Below are 21027 nucleotides of genomic sequence, written 5' to 3'. Positions count from 1 at the left end.
ACAGTTTTTGTGCTGGGGTTAATGCCAGAGTAAGTTTGGAACTCTGCAGTTACTGAGTTAACAGAGTGTTGGCGACTTCTTCGTACCATACTCCTCGGCACTCAGTGATCCTACTCTGTTACTTTCCATGGTCTCCCACTTCGTGGCTGAGTTTCTGTTGTTCCTACATGCTTCCACTTAGCAATAATACCTCTTATAGTTGACCGAGGAATATCTAGCAGGGAATAAATTTCACAAACTGACAATGCAAAGGTGACATCCTATGATAGTGCCATGTTTGAATTAACTGAGCAATTCTGAACAAACCATTCTTTCACAAATGTTTGTAAACCTGACTGCATGGCTAGGTGCTTGACCTTATAACCCTGTGGAAATGAGTCTGAATCAAATTCCTGAATTCCCAATACTAATATGTCCCAATACTTCTGTCTATATAGAATTTGTACAGGAACCTGATTTTAACTTCAAAGTTTATTATGTGTTCGATCCTCTTTGCTTGATGCTTCATGCTCCACTCACCTGCTGTTGTCACAGAATTTAATGAAATTATTCTGCTTGCTATGGCGCTGAGTGCCCATGATGAGACTGTCCATCGACGATCATGAGGCCATGGTAAAACCAGTGCTGGCTGTGCTCACTGCAGGGAAAAAAACAGGAGGGAAGGATAAGATACCACGTGGAGCCCCGAACACCAGGAGAGGAGTCTCAGGTTTCAGACGGACCTGTTTGACTGGGCGAGGTCGAAGCACTCCACGCTGGTGGGGTTCCTGCGGACCCTCTGGAAGAGGGTGGTGTAATAATCCAGATCCCAGGAGTCGAAGGCGAGGCCTGCAGGGAGAGTCAAACCCTGCCAGGTCACATGGAGCACGACATTCATCTGACATGATACTGCACCTGGGAATATGGCACCATCTACAGCCTCAGATACCAGACTGAGTGACACTGCTCTGATGGCTGCCATACTCAGGGAGTAGCTATTGGCAGATTGGTGTCTGATGTCACTCATTTCAAGGAGCGTATTATGAGACTCAGATTAAGGCACTATCTCTCCTCTTTATGTGAGGAACTTGCAACTGCTAATTCTAAAGTGGTGTGGGAGACCTTCCCTGACACGACTCTGAAGGTTGCTGAGGGTTGTGTTGGTGTTACCGGTGTACCCAGAAGGAGGTGTTTCATCATTGAGAAGGACGGCTGCAAGGGGTCTGAGGGCAATAAAGGAGGCATTTGTTAGTGGAATCTGTGGACAAGTGACACACCATCTGTGGGTTAGTGACCCAGGACCTGCTCACAGAGAAATCTATACATTACACACAACTGGATCTGTTCCTCGGAGAGTCGCAGTTAAGGCAGGTGATGGAACGATCCTTTTGGATGACACTGCGGTTGAGACCTGTTGGGCTGGCTACTTTGAGCAGCTGTTCATTAAAGCTGACCCTCTGGCTAGGACATTGGAGATCTCTGGGTCCACAGTTCTTGAGACTGATCCTCCAATTAGCTGTGAACCACTCAATCACACTGAGATTGCACAGGTGGTGAACCTGCTGAGGGTTACAGGGAGCTGTGGTATCTGAGGTGAACTTCTCCAGGCTGGTGGTTCGGCTGTCCTTCTGGCATTGGAAGCAATCTTGTCTTCCATTTGGCAGATGGGCGTCATCCCCACTGGTTGGCAAACGGGACTTGTTGTCCCTATCTGGAAAGGAAAGGGTGATCACCTGGATTGCGACAACTACAAGAAGATAACACTGTTCTCAGTGCCGGGTAATCCTTAATAAGGCTTATGATCACTTGCCCGCCTACCAGCAACCGGAGCATTCTGGTTTTACACCTAACAAGTCTACCATCAAACACATCCTGGTACTGAGGGTTCTCATTCAGCGCAAACGTGAATATTAGCAGAGTTTCTTTACAGCCTTTGTTGATTTTTGTAGAGCATTTGACTCAGTTGATTGAGAAGCCCTGTGGGACAACCTGAGACTTTGTGGGGATCCCCCTGAAGTTGCTGGACGTCATGCCCAGCCTGTACACTGGTATCGTGAGTGCCGTGCCGAATGGAGTCAGAGCCCTTGCATTCTTCCTAGTTGATTATGTGGTTCATCAGGGGTGTGTTCTTGCTCCTATTCTATTCAATGCTTGCATGGACTGGGTGATGGGCAGGGTCGTGGGGTCCAGCAGCTCTGTGGCATCTGTTGGTGAAGAAAGAGCCACTGATTTTGACTTTGCAGACAGTGCTGTGGTCTTCGGTGAGTCAGTGGAGGCTCTGATCGGAGCTCTCGTGTGTCTGGGCTTGCAAGTGGCCTGGATAAAAACCAAGATCCAGGCCTTTAATGACCTCTTGGGCGCAGCCGTCAGCAGCGTCGAGAGGTTCACTGACCTCGGCAGTGACATTCATGTCTCTGGTGACTCCTCCTATGAAGTCAGTAGACGGATTGGGAGAGCATGGGGGGGTCATGAGGTCGATGGAAAGGAGTCTCCCATTTCATAAATAAATAAATAAAGATTATTTATATTTTGTACATTATGTATACTTATTGAATATATTTAGGAGTTGGGACTCCATCCTGTCAAATCCGTACTTTCACTCTTCTTGGGAGACATATTACCTGGAACATGCTGTCCTGCTTTACCTAACTAGCTTGGTAATGTGGGGCAGATGAAACATAACACTGTTTACAAAATTAAATATAACTGTCAATTAAAAGTATTTATTTTAATCCACTAGTATATCATAGATATAATTCCATAAAAATGAGGTACAATTTATTTTTTATAACAAATTTATAACCGTAATTTCAATACAATCAAAAGCACATGTCATTCACCTTACCCAGTGATTTCTGAGGGATGTTCCTGTAAAATGCTTGCCATGCCCCGAACTGTGACCTCAGATCAATAAAATCATGTTTTTGTTTTTTTGTTTTTTGATCATGTCTAGCTCTCAATAACAATTATTCCAACTGGATCTACTATTGCCGGGAAATAAACTTGTCAAAGCTTATCCACATTACCAGATGTCCCACAATACCTGGATTCACTACAGAATATGGATGGATAGATGGATGGATGGATCCCACGTGGGCGGGGAATACCAAAACTCCAAAAGAGAAGAATATAATGGTGGCGAAAGGTCGAGGGAAAGATTATGCTTAGGACATGCCTTGTGACGGTTAACTATTAAGAGATAAGAAAAGTGTACGTAAGAATCAGGGTAAGCCAACACTGCAGAGTGTCCGGCCTTGGTTGTCACATCGCTGTTGCAATAAAGACTGAATCTTAAGATCTACGCAACTCCTGATTGGCTGGGAAGGAAAAACCACAATAGACTCAGCATGTGAACACACCGGGTTTCGGCGTAAACGAAACCGAAAGTGCGGAGCTTTACTAGACGTGGAGCGGAAGATCGATCGGACCAGTCGAAGGTATGGTTTACTCATAATCAATAAACATATTTCGAAATTACATTTTAAAATTTTGTTATAAGCTTAATATCACTATATGTTCTGCATTTTACATGTTACATTGATGCACATTGCGTTATATATTACTGTGTGTACGAGCACGTAACCAGGATGTAGCCTATAAGGAAAACGCTAGTATACACATTATAATTTATTAATATTTATGGATTCATTGCTGAATTTTCAATTACATTGGCTTGGTTTGTCAGGTTTTACAAAGCCTGGAATGGAACCTAGAACCAAGTCATATAGAGATGCTCTTCAGCATCGAACTCGGCAAGAACTGAATAAGGGTACGTTATTCAGTTTTATTCTTTGTGCATAACTTAAACAGATCCGAATCCAGCCCAACCTGTTTGGTATAGCTTGATCTGTGGGTAAATTAAGTTGTACCTTGTAGCTAAGGTTCTAGGTTCTCATAGATTGTTTTTTTTTTAAGTTTGGAAGTATTCTCGGTGAATCAGGGTACATACCTGTATAGATTAAGCTGCTGTTTTTGTGTGAGGGCTTGATAGTATGATTTCAAAGTAGTAGCCTATAAATGCTGATTTCTTAGTTGTATGTCTACCTTGTTCACAAGATTAACACAAATGAACTCAATTAATTAAACAGACCAATTCTGTCCTTTAGTTACAACATCATCTGAATCTGGGGCTCGCTTACCAGAGCCGGCTCCTGTAGAGAATGATCAGAAAGCCAAGCTGAAGGAATCTCTTCGGAACCTTCTGGAACAACATCCAAAAGGTGTCCTATTGTCACAGGTTCGGAAGTCCTGCCCTATGATTTATGACCCAGTTCTTTTGAATAGCTTTGTGTCTACTAAACATCTGCTAGCTTCCCTGACGGATGTGCTGGTACTGAGGGGCATTGGTGTCCAGACCCGTGTCTATCCAGCTAGTCAATAGAACCTCACTGCAATATAGTTAACAGAGTTATACAGAGAATAAAATGGCTGGATCCCTTTATTTTCTGGAACAGGCACACCTTTCATTAACTAAACATAAGTGGTGTGTATATTGTGTACTGATGTCATACAAAATCATAAGCAAAATGGTCATAATTTATAAAAAAAAACATAAAGCTCTGGTAGAAATTATTTAGGATTTTTTTTTGGAAAATTTGAGCATTTGTTTTAAGATGTTTGATGTAAATTTCTGTTAGATTCATTGTTGTGTAGAATGTTTACAAGCCTTGCAAATTTGATTTTTTAATAGATACTGTTTCAGCATTACTTACAACAATAACCGATATCATAATTCATCATTACAATACAAGAACTGTGAGCGTGATCATTAGACAGTTTACAGACCTGTAACAGAATGAAGACAGCATAATATGAGCTGTAAAAATGAAGTCACCTGTATATTTTTGTTGATTTAAATTATACTCAAGTCAAAGGTTTGTGTCTGTGAGTTCCATAAAAGCAGTATTTGGTATCAGCAATATCATAAAGGTTATTAATTATCTTTTAATTTCAAACTTTTCAAAACGATGCTGGATTTGTTTTCTCTGATGTCCTAGGAGGTTGTGTGCATCTCCTGTCTGTGTGGATTACAAAATATTGTACAGGTTTCATATTACTCCAGTTATGTGAAGCAGGATAGACCTCTATGCCATTAATATTTCTACTTGTTTTGGGAATGCACACACATTTTACATTTCTGGTCCTGTATTGGCACAGAGATTAGTATTCTTACAGTTTTACTGAACTGCTAAAATGAATTTCCTAAACTCCCATCTCCTTTTCTCAGAACACTGAACCCTAAAATTCAAGCTACACTCACAAAACTCATCTTGCAAAATCAAACAATCTTCTCAAAACTATGTTATCTTTGCTCAGAAGCAAACGCTGCTTTCAGATCATGCATCAAACCATTTAGTTAAGTAAACACTACTGAACAGTCATTACACACTAAAGCATAAAATTAAAAACAGTCAAAACTCTTGCTGGCATGTAGAGAAGTTGGATGCTGTGGATGTGGTCTTTTGCACATTGAATCCATATGAGAGGCACATTACAGTAAAATGTTTTGCAACTGCCAAGCCAAAGTCAAGGAAGAATATTCATTCTGCATGTCTCAGGGCTGGGTCTGGACAGAGAACTTTGTCTACATCACAGGAAATGCTCTCCCTTGCTGGGCGATGCGGGAAGAATCCTTTATGTGACTCATTTGTACCTTGACATCAAAATTCATCCCATCTATGCCATGTATTCTATGTTCTAGTCACTCTTTGGCTTCTTCTAATATTTAGAAACATATGTAAACATATGAGTTGAGTCATTGTGTTTAAATGATGTCTACTGTGCTCCGGCTGTGCTTAAGTTTTGCAACCTGCGTGTTCTGTTTTGCATCTAAGTTCTGCATAGTTTTGATGAATGAGAATGTGTTTATAGTTTTGCAAAAAGGGTGACTCAGATCTGCAAATTGTGTCTAACGAGGTGAGCACTGTTTAAAGTTTCACAAAACTAGTGACTGATTCAATAAAGGAGTTTTGGCAATTGGTAGTTCGGTTCCAAGACTGAAGTTTAGTGTTTTAGCAATTCAGAAAAACTGTAAAACAAGAATCAAATAGACCCAGGGCTTTTTGTGCTTGGACTTCCATTTAAGGATGTGTCCTTCCACCCTGTGAAATATACACTGCTTGATAAACTTCTGCTGATAGCACATAAGTGTGTGTTGGTAAATTGGATTAAGGAGACCCCTCCTAATGTAACATTGTGGTGTAGAATGATTTTCAGGGTCTTTCCTCATGAAAGGGTTTGTTCAGTTCTTAAAGGAAATTAGCAATTTTTTAAAGCTTTGTGGTCCATTGTTAGAATTAGGTGATCAGTGGTCATTTTTGACACACCATAGTACACAGTGCACAACAACGAAATGTATCCTCTTCATTTAACCCATATGTGATGTTGTGACATAGCAGGGGGCAGCTAATTCAGCGCCCGGGGAGCAGTGCTTGGGGGCGGTACCTTGCTCAGGGTACCTCAGTGGTGCCTTGCTGGTCGGGGATTCAAACCAGCAATCTTTCAATAACAAGTGCGCTTCACTAACCATTAAAACACCACTGCCTGCTTTTTAAAATTATTATTAATTTTAATATTTAATTTTTAATTATGTTCACCTTCCATCTGACATTTGCAATTCGTTGTTAAAATTCAGTCGAAACATCCTATGGGCAAGGCAATTCAGACCATAGGGAATAGGGTAGGGCAAGGGAGATGATTGTGTTAATGAGGGGTTTTGTGTGATTGGTCTGGATGCTGGGGAAGATGGTCTGCTGAGCTTGGTAGAAGGACAGAGGCAGGATGCATTGGGCGATCTTTGGTTTGTGCTGTTAGGTTTCGGTATTGTTGTTTTATGGGTTCTATCTAAATACTTATCTGATTACTGTCACTACTATGTATTTGTGGTGTTATGGGGGAAAAAACATAAATATTGTGGTTGCCTAAAATACACCATTAATACAGTTGCAGACACAGAATATGTAAATTGACTGTTTGATGTAATTTTTGTGCCCTCATTTCTTTGGATGTCCTCTCGATATCTGGACTGTACGAACACACTTTGATTTTCAAGCAAGATTGCAAACTTTCATTGTTCAGACAGCTTTGGAGTTAGCATAGTCGCTGCCAGTTTTGTGGCGTTTCGGGACATTAAAAAACACAGAAAGCCCATGCTGAATACAGTAAGTAGCAGAACACCTGTTTAACGATTTCAAAAATAAAACCAACAGGAAAACAGGAGTTAATGGTACTGCTACTTGGACTCCTAAAAATAAGAATGCAATTAAGAAAATCAAGGACATGCCATTTTCATTCTAAAGTTCATGAAGCATTGAAAATATTTTATTGCTTGTTTACATTTTGCTGTTGGTGTCATATAAAAAATGTTGCCAAACCATTAGAATAAGTTTCTGTTTCCAGGTAAATTCTGCAACTGGTTTTCTGGAAGTTGCCAAACCCCTGGTCTAGAACGACATCTTGGAACATGATACAACCTGGTGTCTGGAGTAATTTCTAATAATATTGGTAATTAGTGATAATACATTTTAGTAACCAAATATAGTAATATAGATATGTGCTACTTTGCCAGACAAGTCTCCTGAAGTACAGTGCATTCAAGTCCCTGCGGGAACGAGACAGATTAGACTTAATTTGTAGCTCAGCTTCAGAATTCCCGCTTCTGACACACCAGCTTGAAGGGTTTAGGGCTTCTAATAAGGCCAAAGATCCCATCGTTGTGACTGGATGTCACCCCCGGCGGGTGGGTGAATCGAAGGCGCTGCAGCAACGACGTGAAGAAGATGAAGAGCTCCATCCTGGCGAGCTGCTCGCCGAGACACAGCCTGGGGCCTGAGATGGGAAACAGGATCTTACAAGGCATGACAGCACACTCAGGGCTACACACTGGGCAAGGTAAGGCACTGACACACTCAGGGCTACACACTGGGCAAGGTAAGGCACTGACACACTCAGGGCTACACACTGGGCAAGGTAAGGCACTGACACACTCAGGGCTACACACTGGGCAAGGTAAGGCACTGACACACTTAGGGCTACACACTGGGCAAGGTAAGGCACTGACACACTCAGGGCTACACACAGGGCAAGGTAAGGCACTGACACACTCAGGGCTACACACAGGGCAAGGTAAGGCACTGACACACTCAGGGCTACGCACTGGGCAAGGTAAGGCACTGACACAGGGCTACACACCAGGTAAGGTAAGGCACTGACGCACTCAGGGCTATGCACCAGGGAAGGTAAGGCACTGAGATCAGTCTGCAAAGTCGCACAGTAAAGTTTTTCTCACCCAAAGAGAAAGGCACAAAGAACTCATGTTTCAGGAATTTTCCCTCATCATCGAGGAAGTTGCCGGGGTTAAATTCATTTGGAAACTTCCAATGATCCTTGTTGGTGAAAATTGCAGTCATGTTAACAAACACCTGAGTTCCCTGTAAGTAAAAAGTACAATGAAGAATACATCATCATTCCAAAATTGACAGAATGAGAATATCCCTGTATCTTTGAACTGCCATTCTTCCTATGGGCAAAAATTCAGGCCCCTCTTATACTGCTGACCCCAATAGTTAATTTTGCCCCCCTGGGTAAAGTTACGGTCTCCATGTGCCTGCGTGTTACGGTTTAAGTGGTGATCTTTTTAACTGGTGACAAGCGCAGACACGCGGCACACATTCACTTATTTTTGCAGGAGACAGAAGCAGATTCATCACATTTGCAGAGCCAGATAAAATACATAAAAGATGTACACTAATAAAGAAACAGTGATGTAGCAGCCCATGAATATAAAATTGAATCCCTTATGAAAAAAGATTACTCTCCAAGTATATATTAAAAACAAACCTAAAGTATTGTAGTTTGTACAAGGACATTTCTGAATATTTACAATTTTGTTTCACAAAATGTATACAAGGATGCAAAACAAATCACTAAATGGTTTAAGAAAAATAATTTTTCAAGGGGACTGAGGCTGAAAATACAGGAAATGAAGAAGCCCCCCCCCCTCTTTCCTGAGAGGAGGGGAGGGGACATCCCTCATGATTAAGTCTGCCGAAGGGGGGGGTTACAAAATGAGGATACAAGACAAATTGCAAAGTGGTTTTAGAAAAAATATTTTTCAAGGGGGCTGAGACTAAAGATAGGGGGAGTGAAGCCCCCACCAAATCGGGTCTAGAACCACCTATGAAACGCTTGCTGGGACGTGTCTCCCTCAGGAATGCCAAAGAGCCGACCTTCCTGCTATCAGATGGAGCACTGGGGGTTATGTTATCGTCATGCTGAATGGTCCACTGAGGAATAGTCTGCACGCCACTTGGAGAACAGAGAATGACTGTGATCAGCACAGTTCACTGCAGGGAATATCCAGTGATTTTGATTTTGCTGGTTATTATGGTTGGCTGTATCAGTTTATTTGTGCGTTAGTAATGGGCCACATTACTATCCAGTCATCCATAGGGGTAAATAACAGGGGGGAAGGTTGGGAGGGGAGGTTGTAACTCCCCCAAAAATAAAAGCCAGGTAATACAACCCCCCAGTACTCATGTCTCCCGCTAAATAGGCAGAGACCTCAACCGGCATAATGTTCAAACCAAAGCTACGCCTTTGCAGTCATAGGATATACGGTGCTCACAGAAAGTCTTGGGGTGCTTGTTTAGTTCTGTAAAAATGTTGCAGGTTTATTGGTTTCATAACAAACATCCATTGACGAGTAACGTCTAACATATCTGCACATATCTTTTGCACAAACATTTTCTTTTTAAGTGTAATAATATTTTTGACTGCCATTTTGCTATTAATTACAATTGTAGTCACTGGCTCCCAAAGGGATAGTAAACAAAAATGTTTGGTCTTTTAGGTTATGTCAGGGTGCGGGGCAAGCGAGCCGGAAAGCAAGGGAGAGGAGCCAGTAGGTAGGGCAAGACGAGGATTTAATCAGATGACAGGACGAACAAACCAGGAATAACGCATGACACTACAATGACGGATCTGGGGAAACTAACTGAGACACGGACTAAATACAAAAGACTAGCCAGACATAACAGGACACAGGTGATCACAATCAGGGCTGAACACGAGGTAACGAGGTGGGCGTGGCACACATTAGGATCGGACGGAGCGGGGCGTGACAGGTTACTGCGATGTTACCAATTTAAAAACATGCAATGAAACTGCTTGTCAATGAACTTTTTAACTCGGAACAGCTCTTTCAGAACTATAACCTGGGTTTCAATTTATTACTACTTAAAAATAACGTTTTGCTTAAGAACTACTGATTGTTTCTGAAGTGATACTGTATCTTTGTAAATAAGTTAATAAAGTAATGTTTTTTGTTATAAAACCAATAAACTTGCAATATTTTTACTGAATTACGCAAACGTCTCAAGACTTTCTGTGAGCACTGTATATATACCAGTCACACTATTTATTATTAGTATGTTGTATATTTACCATTTTTATACACTTCCAATAGTCCAACACTGCTGTTGTGGAACAAGTTTTTCACTCTCCTGTAAAGATTAATGCATAGGCTACTTGGCTATAGCCTTAGGTCCTAGCAAATACCAGAGGCCCCACCCCGCCTTGGAGAATTGGAATGGTTATGCTGATAGAGCAAAGCAAGCTGTACTGCTGGTTATTGACTGATATTATTGCATTGTATTATCCTCTTTTCTATTTTGGATCAAAAAATAGCTCAACAGCTTGGCAGAACACCTCCTGGTTCTCAGGATCAGTCCTTGTCTTGTCCCATTCTGTCTGTTGTTTCCCTGAGTTCCCTGTTTGGCCAGTGGGTGTCGCTTGCTATCCTGTTCCATCCCTTATGTTTCTTTAGGTTAATTCCCTAGTCACAGTCCCCGTAATTCTCCCTGTTTCTGGGACTACCGTTTAGCTGAATGGACTGAGCGTCCAGCTGATGGCCATTCAACCCAAACCACTGGGAAGCTGAGGTCAACCTCAACAATGGTGAACTTTTGGGTAGTTTATGTCCCAGGACTCTGTTTTGAATTACCTTATGTATATATTATATTCCCTGTGTTTCTGCACCTTAGTTATGTCCTGACCCTTAATGTCTACATGATCATTAAACCCTGTCTACTTTAGTTGAGTATTTAGAACTGTATCTAGTTTATATCTATATCCTGTGTTCCCTGGATATCCTAGTATCATAGTCCTAAGTACTTGGTTATGTGTTAATGAAGTGGCTCCCCATTGGTTTGGTAAAAAGCACTTTGGGTGTCTTGAAAAGCGCTATATGAATATAACATTCATTCATTCATTCATTCATAATGATCCACACCTGTCCCTTGCTTAGCCCTCATTACTGGTGTCTATGAATCGCTACCTGTTCTCTATTCCCGTCTTGGTCTTTTATGTTATGTCAGGGTGCGGGGCAAGCGAGCCGGAAAGCAAGGGAGAGGAGCCAGTAGGTAGGGCAAGACGAGGATTTAATCAGATAACAATATTTGCTATGTTGAACATGTTGTCGTGTTGAAGGGGTTGGATGATATATGTTCCTCAGTGTTACCCTCGTTTAATGTCCATGTGAAGCCTCTACATTCCCTCATTCTTGTTTCTAGTCTTGGTTAGGTCATTGTGACCCATCATGGTCAGTCATTTGAAGCATTCATTGAGTTGCATTTAAAGTGAAGGCTCCTCGTGTCTTAAAACTGCGTTAATCATTCCCAGATGTTACACTAAAGTCTTACTGTCATCCAAGGGCCTCCAGATCAGTTAATCTGTCCCTGCCGGCAGTCTACCAAGTGCCAAGTGATGTGACAAATAAAGAGACTTGATTTGGGTTTGGTCTAAATTGGGTTTTTCTGCTCACCTTGGCCAGCCTGAAGCCCCGTAGCTGTGTGTCCGTGGTGACGCCGCGCATCACTCCCAGCGGCGTGATGTTGGCAAACCTCTGTATCTCGTGCAGGGTGGCAAGAACATAGTGCATGTTGGCCCTGTCCTCCATGGAGGGACAGCGTTCATAGCCGATGACGTCGGCGATCTCCTGGTGGCACCTCTCTAACGTTTTGGAGGAAGGTAGAAAATGCATTTGTGGGTGCAGATCCTGCTTATTCAGGTAACATTCCCAGCCACGTTTAAAACGGCAGATATTAAACCGACATAGAAAATACACAGCAACACACATAATTACAAAACATTCATTGAAAATGTGAGTTGAGAATAAGTGAGACCCATCAATTAGGGTGCCATAAAAAAACCAAAAGCCATAAGTGAATATTTAAATAAGGTGGGGTTTAAATTTGATGGCAATTGTGTTTGCAGCCTGCTGTAACAGACAGCAAGTAAGCAACCTTTCAGACACTAGTATTCAACAGTATTTCACAACCCAGTCCTCGGGGATCCTTGGACAGTCCACGTTTTTGCTTCCTCTCAGTTCCCTGCACACCTGTACCAGGTATTCAGTGTTTCTGATTGGCTGGGAGCTGGGAGGGAGCAAAAATATGGACTGTCCGGGGTTCCCCGAGGACTGGGTTGTGAAACACTGCACTAGAAATCACTCCATCCTCTGTTGCAAAACAGGATTATCGGTGCATTGATAAATTTAATACACAATCAAAAGTAGACTTTACAAGGGACAGAAGGTATTTGTCATCTTTTAAATGTTAATCCTCAGTTTCAAGTTAGATGTATTTTCTAAATGTAGTCACATACATTTTCTAAAATAGTCACACCATGTTGTTTTGAAGTTTTCTATTATCCACATTTTATCAACACAGTGCTTCACTATAGGAACTTGGTACCTTGAATGTCAGGATGGTCCAGCATAAACATCAGACCCCACCGCAAAGTCGTGGAGGTGGTGTCTGTTCCTGCCAGGAAAAGATCAGCGACTGAAAAAACCATGTTCTCCTCACAAAAACTTGACTCGGGGTTTGAGTTTTGCTGTTCCAAATGAGAGGAAGCAAAGGAAAAACACTCAATAAAGCAGCATCATGCAGATATATACTATATTTGTATAAGCAGTTATTCAGTGCATGGTCATGAAAAACGTGGAGCCAGTCAGTCTGTACAGAGGAGACTATATCAATTCTTGAAGGTCATCACAGGGAACCCACAGACACACCCTACAGCATCCTGAGGCCAGGTAGAGGAAGGGACCCCAGAGGAACACGTGGAGAACTCCACACACACAGAGGCATGAGCACCAACAACCCCACAACCCTGGCTGGCTTCTGACTTACTTTTTCGATCTCCATAATATAGGCATCAATAAAGTCCCTGGGGTTTTCTCTGTCCAGTGTCGTGTGATGTTCCTTCACAGCCTCGCTGATAAAGGCAGTAAACTCTTTAGCATTACGCTGAATCTGTTGCTGGGGTCCAGGGAGGTACTTAATGATGGGAACCAAGTTGAAGATCTGAAGGACAAAGAGCTCATTCTGTCATCCATTAAGCAGCCATTTAATACAAAAACTCAGCTCCACCATAAAGGAGGTTTTGTCCTGCATGACTTTTGAATAAGCTATGTTTAAATGCAGGAAACCCAAATCTATATTTTTTGCTAACAAAAACTGCCTATACTGTACATACTACACACACATAGCCACAATTCTATTTATCTAAATATAGCAACACACAGGACAAAAAGACGGTTAACATCTTTCTCTAGGTTGAGATGTAGAATGAAATAATTATATAAATAATACCTGGCCAATCACAGAACCTGTCATGATGATGTTTTTGTTCACAATGTCCAGAAGGTGACAGAACCGCTCATTATCATAATCAAACCGGTTCCCAAAAACGATGGAGCAGATGATGTTGGACGTGGCGTTCATGAGCCAGAACTGAGGGTCACAGGGCTTTTCTGTAATACAGCATCATGCATTACTACACGTTCAGGCATATTTACGTACAGCATCAGTCAAAAGTTTGACTTCGCCTAAATCATAATAATACATATTTTTAACTGTAGACACTTGCCTATTAACAGTTTTCGATAATTTAGTCCAAACACAGGCCCGATACCTGCGAAGGCAGCTTGGGTGATTCCCTACTGAAACTCGTTATGTTTGCGAAGCTATTATTCAGGCAATTGGGGCTATTTAAGGAATCTGAGATTTAAAGACAAGAATGTCCATGAACAGTTTTAATGCTCCTTTGTAAATTGTAATATTTTTCTTGTATTTTCAGAGAAATATGGGATACAATACAGTAAATGTACAGAGTCCTTTGACACTGTAAATGTACAAGTACATTCACTGTCACATTACATTATTTATTGTGAATATATTATGGAAATTGACATTTCATTTACTTAGTAGAACTTTTTTGCAAAACAGACGTCTAATATACAATCCTCTCATATATTCCTAAAAAGCATCAGAATTAATATAATAAGGATCATTCTGAATTTTCAACTATTTCCCTAAAAAGATCTAAGTAATGTGAGGGTAAGGATAATGTTGCTTGACATGCTATTCTTTCATGTTTTGTCTGGATAACAGACAATCAAGGTTATCTGCTATACCTTACAGTATGGATTTAAACAGTACAAAAATATCAATAGTGATGATTAAATAACAAGTTAATGATGTGTTTTGTTGGACCTTGGATGAGCTTAAGGTACCGAATTGTACCTTTTCCTTTCATTAGCCATTATTTCAGGTGTCCAGAATCCATACCTCCCTGTTTCTCCAGTTCCTCAGCCAAACATTTAGCCTCTTCGGAAACACGCTCCTCCAATGACTTCTTGCCAAATCCAAAACTCCGCAGCGTGTGCAAGGCAAACTTCCTTTGTTGCTTCCAAGAGTCACCATTGGCCATTACAATCCCTATGAAAACAGGAAACCCTTAGGATGATGATGACATAATTAGGCACAGCCGAACAATTTCCTGTTGTTCAGACATGACTGGGAGCTACAAATCCATCGATCTGTTTTTAATAATGACTTGACTGATCAGGTTCACAGAGGGACTGAAGCCTTCTGTAGAAAACAGAGTTTAAAGAACAAAAACAGAATTTAAATGTGCACAGACATAGACACACGTAAACAAACCTAACTCACTAAAGGGTATTTGCTGAGCGGTTTGTACATGGGAATTCCTCACAGATACTCTTGAAGAGCCTTTGCTACTGAGACATCATCCTCCCTGTAATATACATACCAACGTTTCTCAACCCAGTTCTCAGGGACCCTCAGACAGTCCACATTTTTGTTCCCTCCGGCATACCGATACCAAACAATCAATAACGGCAAATTCCTGGGATGGGTATGTTGGGAAGGGGGAGGAAGCAGAGTGTCTCTTTGGGCTGTCAGAAGGTCCCCAAGGACTGGGTAGAGAAAAGACTGATATATACAGTATGTACAGTACATAGAACATGGCAAGTTACTAGTCGTGATCTGCAACAAATTGCTTAATAACTGAAGCAGATGAACTTTATGGAATTACCTTTTAGGACTGAATGTCAAGAAAAGCTGTACAGGTTGCCAATCAGCTCTAGGTACAAAACAGAGTCCACAGCTGCCTGTGTGTATAATTACCTTTTCCATGGATGACCCAGTCTAGAACTGGTATTAAAGGTCTTCCCAGAAAATCAGATCCATTCTGCAACAAAGCTTCCCTAGCAACACCAATGGTGTTCAATGATATGGATGGCTTACGACCCAAGTACACAGAGCTGATTTCTCCATAATTTTTCATCTGTCAAAGACATTAAACATTATTTTTAATTGCATAAAATACCTTGAAGATTGCCAAGCATCACAACTGAAGTTAATCATAATTCTTCTTACTCCAGTGTTAATTATCCATAGAGTCTTTACCAAGTGACACTGTGTATGTACACACACACACACACACACACACACACAGACCTGTAATCATATCCTTATGGGGACCGCTCATTCATTTCTATGGGAAAAATGCTAATGCGAACTATGACAACCTTAACCTCTACCCAGCCCTAAACATAACCATAAGTAACCAAGCAAAATACAAGAGTTTTTGCATTTTTAGTTTTTTTTCATTACAGTCAATCAGATTTTTATTAAATTGGAAACTGGTCCCCGTAAGGGACAAAAAAACAGGTATTCATCACATTGTGGGGACATTATGTCCCCATAAGGTAAGGTATACCCGCTCACACACACACACACACACACATACCATACAGAGACAGATTCACCTAAACCACACATCTGTGAACCAGGGGAAGAACCAGGGAACCCACAAGACACTGGCACATATTTCCTTCACATGCAGTGTTAGAATCAAAGACACAGTCCTGGAGGTGGAAGACAAGCGTGTTGGAGGGGCATGGATACCAGGCAGATTCATGGGGCTCAGCACCTGACATGGGCCCTTCAATGTACAGTGGCTTTGAATGTACAGTGGCCCTTGAATGTACAGTAGCCCTTGAATGTACAGTGGCTTTGAATGTACAGTGGCTTAAAGTGATCATGCTTGCAGTGATCAACCGCTGATATGGATACAAAAGCTTGGGACAGAATCATACCTGTACCCAGGGGCGCCGTAAGGGGGAGGAAAGCTAGGACAGGGGCCCTAAAAAATTAGGAAAATAACTGGATTGGTTTGGACTGGGGGGCCTAATATGATATGCTTTCATGGGGCCCAAAATCTCTAGCAACGCCCCTGCCTGTACCAATTCTAATACTATGCTTATAGTAATCAAGTACTCCGCTTACAGTGTCCATTTTGGATCTTTTTAAACATATTTTTTTTAGTTTACTTTAATAAGTCTGCTGTGCCTTGCAGTAACCCATCTGTGTCTGCCTAGCTACCTGAGGCTAATGGTTCGTGCACAGAAATCCTGACAGGAAAGTCTTTTTCTCAATGACAAATACAGACTCATCAAAGCTTATGATATACTGCCAAAAATGAGCCACCAATGTGCAGCAGCAAAAGTACAATAAGTGCTTTGTGACAACGTAACATTGTGAAAAAGCACTGTATAGATCGAATTGAATTCAATTGAATTGAATATGTATATACACTACTGCAATGTATTATAGTGTATTTGTTTTTAAATAATGCCATCTGAGAGCTCAATGTCATGTGTTACAATTAGTAATACACTTACCAGCTGCTGAGGGTCAGCAAACATACATTCATGATAATAACAAACAACAGAAAATTCTTCCACCAAAATTTACAAAACAGTTTTGCATGATAATTACATAACTAAGCTAAATGATACTACTACTACAACTACTACTACTAATAATAATAATAATTCACTTATTTTTTATATTTGGTCAATGTAATTTTATTAATTTTAATTTGATTTAGTTATTTAGTTTAGTTATTTAATTATTCTGCAAAACTGATTTGTAAATTTTGGTGTGGAAAATTTCTGTTGTTCGTTGTTATTTTGTTAAACCAACTTCAGCGTCGTATGTCCCCTTTGGTGATGAAATTGCGTATTCTGGACATGACAAGCCAGGCCTCTCTGTTTCTGAAAAGCCGCTATATACTTTTCACTTAATCACCTCCCACAGTCACACCCATTAATAGTTTCATGAATAATTAAGCAAACAAGTGTCGCTGCTCTTCATTTTTGCGCTTAAAAAGACATTAATCTGTTATCAACTTTCAATAAATACGATCCCAACCGCTCCGAAGTTTTACTATTATGGTGTTAATAGTACTCTATGGTATTATATGTATATTAGAGTTAAATATTTTCAACTATAGTATTTGGAAATATATAGGCTATAGTATGCAGCACTTTATGGTCTGGTTATGAATGAGTTATTCTATGATGAAGAGGAATTTCCTGTAATTGTTAATTGTGTTGACTGTGTACTGAAAAAGTTAGCGCTGAAAAATTAATATATTTATAGACAACAAAATTGTCAAATGTGGCAAATCAACGCTATCATTGCTAAAACTGCAAACTGTACAAAAAGACAGCAATTATACAAAAGGAATAACTGTCTAAACTGGTATTGGCTCGAATGTTTCTTACAGAATGTTCAAAATATAGGAAAATTGGATTCAATAGGCTACATTCTATAAATGTAATTTTCACACGCCTATAGACACATTTCTAAGACTATGCGGCGTGTCTGCTGAATTGTCTTACCTCATTTATGAACTTCATTGGATCTTTAATTATTTGCGGAACATTTCCCACAAAAGGAAACGGCTTGCGACCCGGAGGAATGTTGCTTGTGGGAAACGTGATCCTGAAGATCTCCGCGAAAAACAGGAATAGCATCCCGAACAGCGCAAATGTGCACAAGTCGCTCCAACCCAGCGCTCCCATAAACTCCATGATAATATTTTTGACCAGAGGAAAGTGTTTCTTAGCTCTGATCGCTTTTCGCTAGCATAACCCAGAAGAAGGAAGGAGGTACTGTATGCTTGCAAAACACAGGCACTCCCGTTTACGTCATAAAGGTGCAGAGTGTGTATCTGAACTAATGGTGCGTTCGATTATTTCTCTCCAAGTCGGAACTCGGATGAAAACGTCACGATACGTCACGAAAAACATCACTTCCCGTCGGAAACACGCCCCTTTTATGACGTTGAAGTCGGATAAGATTTTGTTGCCCGAGTTGCCCTTGTGACGTAATTTCAACATGGCGACTTGGTTTGTTTGTAGTTTATTTACTGTTCGAAAGAAGAATATCGCTATGAATGTACTAAAATATTTTATAAAGCTTTTAATGTGGTTTGACTAGTTCGTGTTTCTTGTTTGTCTCTCGGAAAAATCTAAATTTCTCCATTTTCTTCATTTGAAAAACTCCAAATCTGCTAAAATATAAAGCAACAACACACAGCAACGTGTTCATGGAGGCAGCCATGTTTGTTCCGAGATGTGGGTAGCTCGAACGGGAGATTGTCGGACGTGATGTCACTCAACTCGGAATTTCCGAGTTCCGAGAGAAAAACGAACGCACCATACGAACGCACCATAAATCTGTATACGTCAGTAAGGCGTTACGTTCGTGGTCGTTTCATTGTTGTTAATCTCAAGCAACCGGTTTAACTTCACATTATACGGATAAACTAAACTAAGCATACTTTTAAAAATGTGCACTTAAGTTAGAGCAGGCGTAGGCAATTTTCCCCAGGGGGCCACATGAGAAACTCAGCCTGTTGTGGAGAACTGGACCAATAGGCTGAGCTCAATCCTGCTCGACATTAAGTTGATCCCTTCATTAGTTCATAGAAGCGGTAGATGTGACAATTTGGTAATGAATACGTGGAGCAGGTATATACGTGGAGATATATATATATATATATATATATATATATATATATATAGTGAAATCGCCAACTTTGCATCAGTATTTAATCAACATTCACAAACACGATCTTGAAAATGTACGTGTTTTGCTGTATTTCAAAGACCAGCGCATTAAATTAACCCATCCATCCATTATCGTAACCGCTTAATCCCCACTGGGCTTCATACAAAATGTGAAGTTTCAGGTGTCGTGCCCGCTCCGGTATCGCTCTGCCTGTATCGCTCTGCCTGTACACAGCAATCTGTACTGCAAAAACTAAGCACACGGAATTATCTTTGACTTAAGTAAATAAATATACCTATAAGTCCATGTCTTATTAAAACATTTAATGGTTTTCACATTTCCAATTGATCCATCACTGCAGTACTTCGTGTTTGATAAGGGTTTTGTATTGGGGAGCAGAAAAATAAGATAAGGACCAAGGGTATCCCATTAAGGAAAGTGGATGGAAACCTTGAGGGAAGGAGAGATGGACGGACAGACCCAAAAGGAGGGTTAGGGTACTGTATATGCCATTGAAGGTCTGGCTGATGTGGATGTTTGGGATGGCTCTGAGGTGAGGTGCAGAGGTGAGGCTGCAGCCAGAGTTAAGACAGATGGAGCTGGAGACACTGACACCTAGGCATGCTCAGATGGACCTGTAGATGTGGGTGAGCTGGGCCACAAGGAGCTCGGGCGGCGAAAACAGGGTCTGTGTCCCTGGTGTCCTTTCCAGGATATGGAGAGTCGTCCTGATCCTGTCTGACACTGTGCTTGAGGCTGGTGACTGCCCTGGGATCAGGAAATGTGGGACCAGAGCATTACCCTACTTCCAGGCAAACATGGGCACAGGACTGGATAAAGGACCCACAATATCGGACCCAGAGCGATGCCCGTAGGATCCCACCCACTCCGCCGGGCTTGCCAGCAAAGCAGAAGCTGGTGAGGTGAGTGCTAACAAAAAGGCCAGGGAACTGGGCTCTGGAGACGCTGTGAGGGAATCGGGCACCCAAGATGCTGTGGGGGGACCCGGCTCCATAGACACTGTGGGGGAAGTGGGCTCTGGTGGAGCAAGCAGGACAGCAAGCACTAGAGACACATGCTCTGGAGACCCAGGATCTGGAAAGACAGGCTCTGGCAACTTAGCTGGTGGTGAAGCAGCAGTAGTTGGGACAGACGAGGCCGGACTGGAGCTGCTGGCATAGTGGCAGCATGTGGGTCAGGCGCTGGTGGCAAAGCAAATTCTGCAGCTGAAGTGGCAAATTCCACAGAGATGGTGGTTGGGAAATCCAGTGTCACGGACGCGGCAGCTGGGGAGTCAGACCCCATGGATGCGGCGGCTGCAGACCCTGTTGGTGGGATCTCAGGCAGAGGTGAAAGAGTTGCAGCTGCAGCCAGGGGACCAGGCCCCGGAGGTACAGCAGGCAAAACCGTTGTTGCCGACACTGAGGCTGGTGAGCCAGCAGTACCTAGTTAGCAACTATGCTTTTGGGAAAAGCACCCCATGTTGATTCTTACCTGTCAGCTTTTGCCAGTCCCAGAGCTAGTTAACCAAACATGCTGGCTTTAGGCTTGCAGCCCCTGAGTTGTATTACCCAGACATACTGCTTCTAGGTAGTGCCTGAGCTAACCTGATGAAAAATCATTAACTTAATATTCATTGAATTTCATGTTTTTGTAACAAATGACTATGTATGTAAAAATAAACATATCTGAATGCTTGCCAAAAATATAAAACTAGGGCAGCTAATTTTAGGCAAAAGTCCTTGACCGCTCTGCTGATGAAATACATGCTACACAACACTGCAAGGTGAAAAAAATCAGACTAGCAAATCAGTGC

General features: G+C 41.6%; 1 protein-coding gene and 1 long non-coding RNA gene across 2 annotated transcripts; one reads left to right on the top strand and one right to left on the bottom strand.

Annotated features, from left to right (window-relative positions):
• The first annotated feature begins 3011 nt into the window (after positions 1 to 3011).
• On the top strand, positions 3012 to 4934 carry LOC111834864 (uncharacterized). Its single transcript, XR_002836083.2, has 3 exons — positions 3012 to 3416; positions 3665 to 3748; positions 4086 to 4934. It is a non-coding gene; the product is annotated as an uncharacterized lncRNA (long non-coding RNA).
• A 2343-nt stretch (positions 4935 to 7277) lies between these two features.
• LOC111834856 (cytochrome P450 2B4-like) lies at positions 7278 to 18409 on the bottom strand. The gene is made up of 9 exons (XM_023794626.2): positions 18038 to 18409; positions 15474 to 15633; positions 14613 to 14762; positions 13635 to 13795; positions 13173 to 13346; positions 12732 to 12873; positions 11801 to 11988; positions 8267 to 8408; positions 7278 to 7806 (listed from the first exon to the last, which is right to left on the bottom strand). Exons 1-9 carry the CDS (start codon positions 18227 to 18229, stop codon positions 7622 to 7624), a joined length of 1494 nt encoding a protein of 497 aa, XP_023650394.2. The 5' UTR covers positions 18230 to 18409; the 3' UTR covers positions 7278 to 7621.
• Between the last annotated feature and the right edge of the window lie 2618 nt (positions 18410 to 21027).

This window comes from Paramormyrops kingsleyae, chromosome 15 (genome assembly GCF_048594095.1).
Source record: "Paramormyrops kingsleyae isolate MSU_618 chromosome 15, PKINGS_0.4, whole genome shotgun sequence".
NCBI classification, from domain to species: Eukaryota; Metazoa; Chordata; class Actinopteri; order Osteoglossiformes; family Mormyridae; genus Paramormyrops; species Paramormyrops kingsleyae.
Note: the sequence above shows the minus strand (reverse complement) of the source record. Positions and strands in the feature narration are given on the sequence as shown.